This window comes from Mchenga conophoros, linkage group LG17 (genome assembly GCF_057382185.1).
Source record: "Mchenga conophoros isolate Kocher_MC1m ecotype Shallow Benthic linkage group LG17, M_conophoros_male_GT1.1, whole genome shotgun sequence".
In the NCBI taxonomy this organism is placed as follows: Eukaryota; Metazoa; Chordata; class Actinopteri; order Cichliformes; family Cichlidae; genus Mchenga; species Mchenga conophoros.
In genome coordinates, this window is record NC_140542.1 from 23,205,199 (window position 1) to 23,217,674 (window position 12,476).

A 12,476-nucleotide genomic window follows, 5' to 3' on the forward strand; every position below is an offset into this window, starting at 1 on the left:
GTAATGTTACTAAATGATATAACAATATTATACAACTGTTATAAGTTACGTGTGTGCTATTTATATTTGTGCTTTATCTTTATTGTCTTTCCTCAGGAGAACAATCTCAAATAGATGAAGACCTGGTCAGCATGGTGATTGAGGACTCCCAGCCATTTAGCATTGTGGAGGACAAAGGATTCAAAAGATTTGTTAAATCATTAAATCCTAGCTATGTTCTCCCCACTAAAAAGGTCATAAAAGCAGTGAAAATTTAGTTTTTACAGAATAAAATGTGAACAGGCAGGATACCTCAACGTTACAAAAGCACAACTACTGTCCACACCCCAACCACACCTCACCTCACAGTAAATGATCATTTCCATTTCAAGCATTTCCAAATAATCATTTCCCATACTGCCACTATAAATATACACAGTATACTGCCATCACTACAATATACATGTTTTACACACTCCTTTTGTTGTTGACATTTACAGGCTGTGTGCAAAATGCCACACTCTTCAAATTCATGCCAGCTATTATTTTTACATCCAGTAGGTGTCCTGCTAGAGCAAATGAAGCTTCATGAAGCTTCGCGTTGGGGTGAACCAATTGGATGAAAAGCTTCAGTGCTTCATGGGGCTTCATCTGCCCATCACTACTTTGCACCCTACAGCTTGCAATACATTTTATTTTTAGACAGAGGCAGCTTTTTTTCTACAAAACTTTCCAAACAAGCCATACGTGTTCATAATCTTTAACATTTAACATGATAATTAATTTCTGAGATGCAGGTTTTACAGCTTTTTTTGAACAACACATGGCCTGACCTTGGTGTAAATCTGCTGGGCCATCCTCTCCTGAGAAGACTGTGGTATTTCATTAACACACACCTAAACACTCCAGACCACCAAGTGCAAAAGCTGCTCACACCTGCTGACGATTAGTTAATCAAGTCCATTTGATTAGCAGCACCTGGCTGCTCTTAACTTCTATGGAAGCCTTAGCTGTGTACTTGTTTTTCACAGCACTCTCTTTTTCTCAAGACAATAACATCCAATAAGGAAAAAAAATGTCTCAATAAAGCCGAGCCGCCTCTTGTTCTCGCAGTACTTCTTTATTTGGAGTGTGTAAATTACACTACATCAAAACTCTTTACAGTAACTGAGGATAGTTTGGTGTACAGTACGTGGTAACATATCCCTTTAACACATCATACACAACATACGACACACAGCTGCTGCGTCACATGAAACCAAATACAGTGTTTTTGTTGGCAAGAGAATCAGGGGGAAAATGACATGCTATGCAGAAATGACAGATGTTTTCGTGATACTACGGCAAAGACTCATGATTTTAAAATGTGACCGTGGAAACCAGATACAGCAGCTGTGCCAAATGCTTTTTTCCCCCCTTACACTTAAATGAGAAAATAAACTCAAATGAAGTTTTAAATGAGATAAAGAGAGATCATGGAGAGATCTCACTAGAAAGGATGTGCAGCAGGTTAGGATGAGGATAGAGACAGAAACATACTAAATGAATTAACTGATGAACTCTGGATCACACCTGTGGTCCCAGACAGGTGCTCAGACTTAAATTTCAGTAGGGAAAACAATCCATGCGTCTCCAGTGGATTACTGGATTTGCTTAACTATGCTAACAATTTCACAAATTTCTGCAACTATGGATAAAAACAGCAGCTGTGTGTGAGGCTGGACAATAAAGAAGGAGAAAAAGACTTTTACTTCTAGGCAGAGAGAGATCACACTAGAAAGGATATGCAGCAGGTTAGGATGAGGATAGAGACAGAAACATACTAAATGAATTAACAGTGTGTTAAGTTGGAAGGAGTACTTTAAGGAGCTGATTACTGAAGAAAATTAAAGAAGAAGATAGATGAAGGAAGAGGATTGGTAAGGAGGAAGTCAGGGGCTATAAAAGTGATGAAGATATGGGAACGTTGTTGGCAGAAGTGACAGAGACGTTCAAGATAGGCCCTTTTTGCTTCCAACAGTAATGGACGGGTTGACAGATGAGTTCAGGCAAGAGTATGCATGGTCTATGATGATTGCAGACAAGACTGATCTTTATTGAGAGTAGAGAACAGCTGTAAAAGAGGCTAAAGAGGTGGAGGTATGCGCTGGAATAAAGAGGAACATAAGTGAGACAGAATACATGTGTGTGAATGAGAGGTGGAATGATGAAGCTGCAAGGAGTAAAGACAGTGAAGGCAGATGAGTTTAAATTCCTAGTATCAACCACCCAAACCAAGAGATTGTGCACAAGAGAAATGAAGAAGAGATTGCAGGCAGGGCGGATGGAGTGGGAATGCTAAAAACAGCTTGCTTTAACTGCTTTTTTCTTATCTGTCCCCCTGTGCAACGCACAACTTCCATCAATGAAGATTTAAAAATAAGAAAATGAGAGAAACCTAAAGCTCTAAAGCCAGCTCTTCTGCAGCTCAGCTTTAGACTGAGCTAAACGTATCACATTTAATGACGAATCCTTCTCCACATATTACATCATAGTGCAGCTGTTTGTCCTACATTCGTAACCAGCTCACTTTTTGTTCTTTTTGTTACATTTGAAATTAAATGCGTAGGCTTAGCTAAATTAAATGTTAGCTAAGCATAGCAAGCTATTTATTTAAAATCACAAAAGCAAAAGTTTATTTTTAAAGTTGCGCCATGAAAGAAAAAGTGTGCTCCTCTGGGCCAACTTGGATAATGCATGAAAAACAGAAGCACACAACATTCACCTGACTGCAAGCATACATCATTTCCTATTTTCCTGAATTCATGAGACAATTGGGGCATGTGAGTTTTATAGATGGTGCTGTTACAGGCTATTAGCTGGATAATGCAGTGTTTCTGAAGGCATCAGCTGAACTAATAATACCTCAGGATGCAAGCAGCAGCATCTAAAATGCATTCAGGCTGACAAACACGTCCGTCTCCCAATGTTTCCAATCTAAGCCACAATAAAACTCAGCCAATAAATCAGGCAGGGGGTAACAAATTCAAGCACTTAATAGATATATGCACTTCTGAACTTTGAATAAGTCTTGTGAAAGCCTCAATGAAAAATATTCCTCAGAAAATCCAAGATAAGAGATTCAGAACAACTGGATGTCTTTATGTCAAGTGAAGTGCAGTACACGTCTGTGAATTTGGCAGTTTTGTCATAAACCGATATAAAATGAATAATATGTGCATAAATACGTGAAAGGAACCAGAATCATTTCACAAGATAAACCAATTTCACAAAAACTCAGGATATTTTATAAGTTTTGGCTAAATTACAAATAAGCTATCAGAACCTTTTCTCTTTCAGATGCAGCATTATTAAGCGGTGTAATGATTGTCACACTGCAGTAAATGCTGTCTGGATTATTTGTATAAGTCTGACTTGTATCAACTTATCGGGTTGATTTCTGAGACTTGAACTGAATTAGAACTTCAAAATTCTCAAAGGTCATAAGCATATAATCATAAGAACTGTACTGTGGCTTCTCATGCTGGAATCCTCATTTATTTAGGCAGCTGCATTGCAGTAAAAGCCCAGTGAAAAGCATTCCTGTGGTTGAATACTTGTACTGACAAAATTCAAAGTGCTGACACAATAAGTGTTTCTGCCTTTGCCTTATAAATCATCACATTTGGAACTACTGTAAAACAAGAGCTCATCAATTCCAGTAACCAGTTTCAGAACAAATGCTTTTTATATTTAGATTAATTTCATTTACACAGCCTTCAAAACAAACTAAGAAAAAATGCCCCTGATCTTCATTCATTCTTGATGACTGGTAGAAACAAACAAACACATGCACAGATTTTAACATTACAACAAAAATGTTAAGTGCTTCAGGACATCATTAGGCAGTTCTTTTCATTTCTCCATTACAGAAATTCTTAGGTATGTCATGTTTCGTGTGTACTTATTATTTTTAAATACTTGGCATAGAAACAACTGGATGGCTATTGTGCAAACTCATAGGAAAAGATACTCCACTGTATTGGTAAATATGGTCCAAGGAAGTCCAGAGGGAAGAATCTGACCACAGCATCTTCACGTTTCAGTCCAGGAGAACAAGCTGCTACTGAAGAGATGTGTATACACTTAACAGATGGAGCCTCTACCCATGGAAATCTTTTTTGTTGTTGTTTTTTTTTTTTTTTTTTTTTAAATCCATTATGGTCAAGAATGACCTGCATAGGCCACAGTGAGGGTCTGGATGCTGTCCCAAGCTCCTCAAATGTACTAATGCAGTGGGAATTCCCCCCCCCCAACAAAAAAAGTTAACACTTAGTTACTTCTTAAACTACAGCTGAGCTTCAATCTTTTAGACCTTATACTGTCGGTTATTATTAAGTGTTTTCCCTAATATGCAGGAGGCAACATGGTTCAGTCAGGACTTTTCATCGCCTGCCAGTCAGTCCGGCTGCACTACTGCGGTTGAGGTTGCGGCTGAGCTGAGGGAAGTGGACGGTGGGAGTTCTGGAGGTGGGACCATAGAGGCCCAGGTTTCTGGCTGCGACAGACTTCCTGGGCTGCTTCACACAAGGGAACGGGGAGAAGACTTGCTGTTTAGGAATGGAGGAGAGCCCCGGGGTTGACGGGGAAGAGGAGACTTGGGATCTAGAAGATGAGGAGATAGAGGAGAGGGAGGGGGTAGAGGGGGAGGAGGTTTTGTAAAAGGTGGAAGAGGCAGGAGGAGAGAGCGCAGATAAGCAATTAGCTGATGAAGAAGGTGGTAAGGAGGAGGTGGAGTTGGGTTTTGGAGTGGAGGTTAGTGTAGGAGAATCTGAGGAAGATTGATCAAGAGAAGGAGGAGCTGTTGGAGAGTGGGGTGTGCTTGGTGTGGAAGGTGATGAAGAAGAGATGCAGGAGTTGGAGGAGTGGTGAGGTGGTGGAGTAGTAGGAGGAGAAAAGCATCTGACAGAGCCAGCGTGTCTTTCTGATGAGTCAGACTCTTTATGTCTGATGGAGGATGGCGGTGGAGGGAGGAGAGGGACTTGGGGTGCAGGTTTAAACTCTGGTAATTTGGGTACTGTATCTGGGTTTTGGTCGTTGGGAGAACTTTGATTTGATTCACTCTCTAGAGTCAGGGAGTCCAGCTGCACTACCACATCTGCAACTTCTGCTCCTTTAGTCTCATCTGAACCCTGTAAAGCCTCTTCACATGCTGACCCCGTACCAGAGGAGTCAGGAGACAGAGGTATAAAAGAGTCGCTCGCCTCTTTCTGCTCATCATCCCATTTATTTTCCTCACTCTGTTTCTCCTCCTGCTCCTCAGCCTCCAACTTTGCTGATTCTCTTTTTTCCTTCTCCTTTTCATCTTCCCTGTCCTCTGAATCTCCAAATCCCAGCTGAGCTCTAGCCCTAGCTATATTCCTCCGATGTTGCCGAACATGAGCGCGCCAAGGTGATCCTCCACCTCCTCTGGAGCTTCCTGGAGATCCAGTGCTATTTGAGGCCAGGGAGCTACAGCGCTGCCTGGCTGGGGAACCCGGAGGAACCGGACTCTGGAACAGAGAACTAGGTCGGGCCCCTGGTAAAATGGACGTTGTAGCAGAAGTGGGTCTGTAGCCTCGAGCACCTCCACGTGGTTTTCGGCCCAGGAGGAGATGGTTTATCACTGAACTGGAAGGGTTGAGCTGTGAGGCCAGGACACGGGTGGCAGGACACTTATCTGGAGGGGAGGTGACAGTTCAGAGAGAATAAAACAAAATGTATTAAAACAAGCTTACAACAGATGCTCTCTGAGCTTACCAAGAAGGCATAAAAATGACAGAATTCCATGAGACATTTTTACTTTGCCCTTTAACCAGAGAAACAATTTATTTAGCTGACCAAAGTAACTACTAAGGCATTAAATAAATTGTAAACATAATTTTGTTGTTGCTGTGCAAATCATGACTGCTGCATGCTATCATTATATGAACACCATTAAAATTAGGGGAGAAGATTAAAAAACAAACAAGATAACATGAGCAAAGATAACTAAAGCTAACTAGAGCCTGATTTTTGCTCCAGATAGTTATGTTAAGCTTTTGTTAGCCCTAGTTAGCTCCCTTTAGCTCTTAGTAACTCGTATAACCTCCAGATTAATTTAGCTAGCCACATTAAGATACCATCAACACCTGTTCATTCAAAATAATTGTTAGTTCTGAGTAGTTTCTTTTAGCTTCAATTAGCTCATGGTACCTTCAAACATACGCTTTTAGCTTCAGGTACCTACTGTTAGACATCTAGGTACGGTTGCTCTTTTAGGCTTTCATTTGTTGCCATTACTAATATTGAATACTATTAGGTTCAGATAAGTTCTGCTAGCTTCTTTTACCTATTTTCTGCTCACATTTGTTCCAATTAGCTACCATTAGCCCCTGTCAACCCCACTCAACCCTTTTTAGTTTTCCATTAGCCATGTTAGCTTTAGTTAGCTTCTGCTAGCTCTTCTAGATATCTAGTTTTCTCTCCTGTTAGGTTAAGACAGCTCCTGTTAGCTCAAAAAAATCTACTGTTAAGTCTTATTAGCTTATTTAGACCCAATTAAACCATTATTTGTTTTTATTTCCTCTAGATAACTAAACCTTCATTCAATTTTAACAACTTTTACTTAAATTTTTTATAATTATTTGATACAGAAACCATCAAGTAAAGCTTGATGTTTTAAAAATTGTATATAACTGCATGTTTTCTATTTTAATAATTTTTTAAACATTTTTTAAACACTTAGCTATTCCAAGCAGCAATATAAGATATCAAACACTAGGGGCATGCGGAGCTTTTGGTTTATGCAATAATGAGATTCAGAGAAGATGTGGACTAGAGTGAAAATTATTTTTCTCATATTACATAATATGTACAGTGTTAAGGCCCATTCCCAATGTAAATAAACCATATTACAGTACAAGCAGGACTTTTTAAAAACAGATTAAAGTGATTTACAGAGCGTGTTATGCACAAATGTTTACAGCTGCAGAGGGAAAACACCAAATGTGACTGTAATACTTTTGCACAAGCCTTATAAATCATGTGTGAATACGACATGGAAGGAGCTGCAGCTGCTCATCAAGGTTAGTGTCACGATTACCCAAAACAGAGAAATCCTCCAACATGCAGGCAAAGAATGTGAATCATTGACCAAATCAAGTGTAACTGGAAACATCTGTCACTACAGAGCATTTTGATAATGTATACTGTACACTTCATATAAGAATTAAAATATTTAAGAGCAGTTAAATGTATACAAATATTATTTATGCATGTAAAGGATATTATTTATACATAGCAGTGACAGGTGCCTCCAAATAAACATTCAGAATACATATATAGGTGATTGATTGTGTATGTCACCTGTAACCAGAGCAAAACCATCACCAGTTGTAGCTACAGTAGTTCATTTTCTACACTTATTTTTGATCCAATATCAGTTATATAAAAGTAGAGTGTGACACCTGTTTCCAAAAGGCTCTCAAAATACCAGACAACAGCTGTCAAATTTATAAATAAAAGCTTTCTTAGCACTGCAGACACATGTGTGCACTGCACAGCATTTTGAGAGCATCATCCATCTGCAAAACCGAGCCAACGAAAACCAGAATTTTGTCAAAAATCAATCATTTTTATAGATATACACCACTAGTAATCATTCAGTGGTCTTGCAAGATTTCCCCAGAAGAATTTAGTTCTCTACTTGTATTAGTTGTGTCTGTGGTAAGAATCTGTTGATTCCAATAAAGACCATTTCTAAAAAGTCGAACACCAAAGATTGCTCAAATAATCCCCAGAACACCCAATTTCAGAATGGCTGTTGACACAAGTACCGTCAGTGTGCTGCTCAGTAGTGCTGCCACTCTGTTTGCTGGAAGCCCCCTGAAGAACCCCTGGACTTGTGGGCGCTACAGGTCCAGGTCCTGTGAGTCACACGTCATAATCATCATCAACAGCTGGCTTTTTGGTTTCTTTATTCTCATCCATGTGTACCATTTCACTGGCATTTTATTTATTAAAGGGGACCCATTAGTCTCGTTTTCAGCTCCACATTTATCTTTTAAGTCTACTAGAGTAGCTTTGCATGATTAATATTTAAAAATTAGCCTCATCTATCTTACCATCCTGTCTGAAAGAAGCTAATTTAGCTCCTCTCCCTTTTAAGGCAGCCTTCTTCTGACTAGTTAAATATCTTTGCACTGATAAAACGAGGCGTTTCACTGGTCTTGCCCAAGATGTAAAATTAGTTTGAAATCCCTGCTCTAGATTTTCACGGTCTAGTGAGGTTGCTGTTGAAGTTCATTTCAGTCATCGATGTCATTTAGTCGTGTCAAGTCTCTCATCCCACGGTCAAACAGACCTCGGCTAGTGACAATTGATCTTTGGAGGAATATATATATGGTTTTTAATTTACTCTTTTATATTCTAACGCTTGGGTGTGTGCTTCCTTTGATATATGTGTATTCTCTCCTGCCTCCTTATAATGACAAATACTACATGAATCTGTGGGAAAAGCTGAGCTATATCCCTAAAATGACCATATTTAGGGATATCCCCTAAATATGACATCATAAAGACTAAGGAGTAGAAAAACAAAGTGTCTAAAACTGCTTAACTGAAGCCTGAGCTAGCATTTCACAGGTATTACTTGTACTTGCTGACATCATTACTTGAAACTTTGGTCATGTTTGATACAAGCATGCACAATTGTAACAGACAATAGGAAATGTATAATAGGTCCCCTTTAAGAAATGTTCTGGTGTGTCTCGACAGCAGAAACACACAAGATTTATGCACTGAAGAAAAAAAAAATGTAAAAACATCCTGAAAAAATAAATAATGAACATAATGAAACGCTTTTTTTTTTATATGAGTGTCTTTGAGCAATACAAAAGCTCAAAGACATTCATCATCTTGGTAAACCAGCTGTGTGAATGCTGTTACTCATTTCTCACTTACCTGTGCGGATGTAGAGTTGCATAGCCTGTTGCTGCTGCCGTCGTTTGATGCGTGCGTATTGCTTCTTCAGGGCGTAGATGTCGGTGCTCATTCTCTCCATCATCATGCCGTTAATGGCTGCTTGATGCTCTGCCCTTGCACCTCCTCCTCCTCCTGATCCTCCACTACCAGCCCCTCCTCCTCCTCCTCCCACTGCTCCGGGGCTCAGCTCTGCAATGCTTCCCTGCTCGCCTCGCTGGTCTGAATGCAAGAATACATGTAAAACCAGAACACATGCTTTATTATTTCCACTTGTTTGGATCTATTTTATGACTGAACATGAAATAAAGTGATTAGAGTCAAATTAGCTGGTGGTTCAAAAAGGCAGATGGAGCAATTTAAGCAGAATATACAAAACAGGCCAAATCCAGCATGCCTTTTTGGCTCTTCTTAAGCTCTTTTTCATACTTATTTACTTGCCCAGTTTGGCTTTAAATCAAAATCAGCTGTGCACTAGAAACATCAGATTTAGTACAAGCGAGAGAAAAAAAAAAAAGCTGCTTGATGCTATCGATAGATGATAACATCTGGAGCATTCACTTAAATGTACACAACATGCTGCATTGTCTGATAGTGTTTTGGAGACTAGAAGTTACAAGTTTCAAAGACTTTCAAAGTAAGCCCAGCGGGCTGAGTCACTCTTTCCTGTTTTCTTTGCCTCTGATGGCATCACAATCATGGCGCTTTTAGACAAGCAGCCTTTGAAGATGACATAAAATGCATTTTGTTGAGTGAATTATTGTTTGTTTTCTCTTCAGCTTCACTGAAAGTTGGAAGTTATTTTCCATCTCAGCTCTTCCAGCAGGACACAACGAAAAATCCCCGTCAAAGACAAGCAGCTCAGTTTGTTCACTGTAATTACTCTGCTGTCTCAGAGCCCCTGTGCAGGCGATTGATTGATGTTCTTTTCCTTCACATTGCTTCCAAATATAATGAGCAGAGTTTCCCTTTTGAAGTAGGTTAAGACAGTTGTACTGATATCTTCTTATGAGGTTAAAAGTTCAGCTCAGGTTTGGAAAACAGCTTTTACAGATCTTAACCAATGTTTTTAACTAAAGCCCCCTGGCTGGTTTCAGCTTTTTCATGCTTGTACGAGTCCTTGAAGAAGCAGGAAGTGGGGATTTGTCTGGAGGAAACGGATCAGAGTCTGTCAGTACTTAGAGTCATATTAAGGGCAGGACACGAGGATTTGGGGCAGCAGTCCATCTGGAACTGCTTGGCTCCTGACTGTACCCACACTGAGGGTCACCATTTAAATCCCGTGTGTGTGTGTGTGTGTGTGTGTGTGTGTGTGCGCTGACCTTTGAGATGTTTCTGGTATCTCTGCAGTTCGGGGGCCAGTAGGCCACCCAGGGGACCCAGACAGCCAAGCGCAGTCACCACAGAATCTTCATCGTCCATGTCGGCGTCATCATCGCTCTCCCAGCTGCCCAGACCACTACTGCAAGAAAACCATCACCACCACCACAAAATACACATATTTATCTGTACAAGAGGCGAGATGTCAGACAGACAGAAAAAAAGAGTGTAAACACACTTTTGGACTGAATGTTTTGGTTTTCTGAACATTTGCTGACGACCAACATTTTACTGTTAATGTTGAATATTAGTGTCAGTGAGCAGAGTTGCACTGCTTTAATTTACAATGAGTTAATTCTGTATTAAAATTATAGTTGGTGATTACAAAGAGGCTTTACTGCTTCCTATACCGCGCCATTTTCCTTCTGAAAGTAGTGACCATCAGTATAATACAAGCATCTGTCCCATGGTCACACCTCCAGGTCATCACTAGCGGTCACAGAGAACATAAAAATGTCTTTAAGAGTAGTAAAGTGGAAAAATATTGAGTTGTGTTTTTTTTTTTTTTTTTTTTTTTACACACAGCACTATTGATCTTCTGAGTTTAGAACAAACCTTCCATTGGATTTCACTGACGTAGGAAACGGAGTGATGTTGTAGGTGTATTTCTCTCTTAGCTCGGCTAGCTGAGGGAAGGGAAACACCGCCATGGAGTAAACCTCCTGACAGACACAGAAAGGAGACAGGTGAGGAAGCCATGATCACAACATGTACAGCATTAAAGTAGTGTGTGTGAAGTTTGCTCACTACCTGCATGAGCTCTGTAGGATCGATGAGGTTGTGCTCCAACATCTCTTGAGTGAGACAACCCATGGTGCTGTAAAACTCATCTGCTGTCTGACAGTATTCTATCCTCCTGAAGAAAGAGGAAGTGAGAGAACCAAGGATGGGTTTATAATTTGATTTAAACCATCAGAGATGTGGGATACACGTAAAAAGTTGATAAGCAATTTTTATTTATGTCAGAATTTATCAACAGTGTTAGCAGAATATTTTATCACTTTAAACACGCTTTTGCAAATGGTTGCCTTTTATTTTGAAAATTAACCAGATTAACTGTGCTGTTCCCATGTCTGACGTCCTGCCCTCTTCATCTTCTCTGTGAAGCTTCTGCAAAACAATAGACTTGAAGGCATTTTGAGGGACTCAAAACCATCAAAACCACTTTCCATCTGATATGAGGACTCACATCCTGTTTGGATGCAATCAGCTCCAGCAGCTGAAACCCCACAGGATGCATTTCCGGGGTAATTATTATTAATAAAATAGAATAGCAAGGGTGATATTCGCTTTCAGTGGATTTTTAATACCAAGGGAAATTAATTCATTCACTGCCAGCCATTGGCAGTGAATGAGTTAAATTCTCTTGCAAACACTGAAAAAAAAAATTGGGTGGAGGTATGTAGCGCAAAGCTACATAACTCCCTGAGCACCATGCGTGAACTGCAGTCCTGGACACAGACGAATATCTTGATTATTTTGTGATATTTTCTTGAGATGCATGGTGCTCAAGGAGGTATGTAGCTTTGAGCTACATACCTCCACCCAGTTTTTGTTTTTTTTTATATTTGAGTTTATATTTTATATTATAATATTCAGTGCTTGCAAGAGAATTTAATTGCCCTTGCCATTAATAAGCAGCAGAAATTTGCTTCCTCTAAAGCAGGGGTGTTGAACTCCAGGCCTCAAGGGCTGGTGTCCTGCAGGTTTTAGATATTACCCTGGGTAAACACACCTGAATGAAATGATTAGTTCATTACGAAGCTTCAATAGGATATCTGGACTGGATAGCGTAAGGACCTCAGTCAGTTGGGAGGGGCCCGAAGCCTCTACTCTCTACACACCAAAAGAAGTAAGCTGAGCTCTGTGGTTCAGGCTTCTGACTGGAATTCCTCTAGGTGAGGTGTTTTGAAAATTTCCAAATGGGAGAACCTGGACTTCTCTCAGCTGGCTTAGGAATGCCTCAGTGTCCCACCAGAAGAGCTGGAGGTAGTGGCTAGGGAGAGCTACTGACCCAGATGCATGAATGGATGATGTGAAATGTCCAGTTTTCCCCTATCCTAAAGGGCTAAAAAAAATCTTGATATAAAATCTACTCCAGCAGCCAATCACTTTTTAGTTACACGTAAGCTACGCCC

The 12,476-nt window shown here is 40.1% G+C and overlaps 1 protein-coding gene across 5 annotated transcripts in view; it reads right to left on the reverse strand.

The window, feature by feature from the left end:
* Positions 1 to 1,078: 1,078 nt before the first annotated feature.
* tbc1d30 (TBC1 domain family, member 30) overlaps positions 1,079 to 12,476 on the reverse strand; it is a 28,788-nt gene continuing 17,390 nt past the window's right edge. For 3 of the 5 annotated variants that reach the window (XM_085251433.1, XM_085251436.1, XM_085251437.1), the window contains 6 exons: positions 11,089 to 11,194; positions 10,894 to 11,000; positions 10,281 to 10,420; positions 8,941 to 9,180; positions 7,815 to 7,904; positions 1,079 to 5,677 (listed from right to left, as the gene is read on the reverse strand). In XM_085251433.1, the coding sequence (XP_085107559.1) occupies positions 4,404 to 5,677; positions 7,815 to 7,904; positions 8,941 to 9,180; positions 10,281 to 10,420; positions 10,894 to 11,000; positions 11,089 to 11,194 (1,957 nt within the window). In that variant the 3' untranslated portion in view covers positions 1,079 to 4,403. The remainder of the gene's footprint in view (positions 5,678 to 7,814; positions 7,905 to 8,940; positions 9,181 to 10,280; positions 10,421 to 10,893; positions 11,001 to 11,088; positions 11,195 to 12,476) is intronic. The other 2 variants (XM_085251434.1, XM_085251438.1) reach the window with 1 other exon arrangement.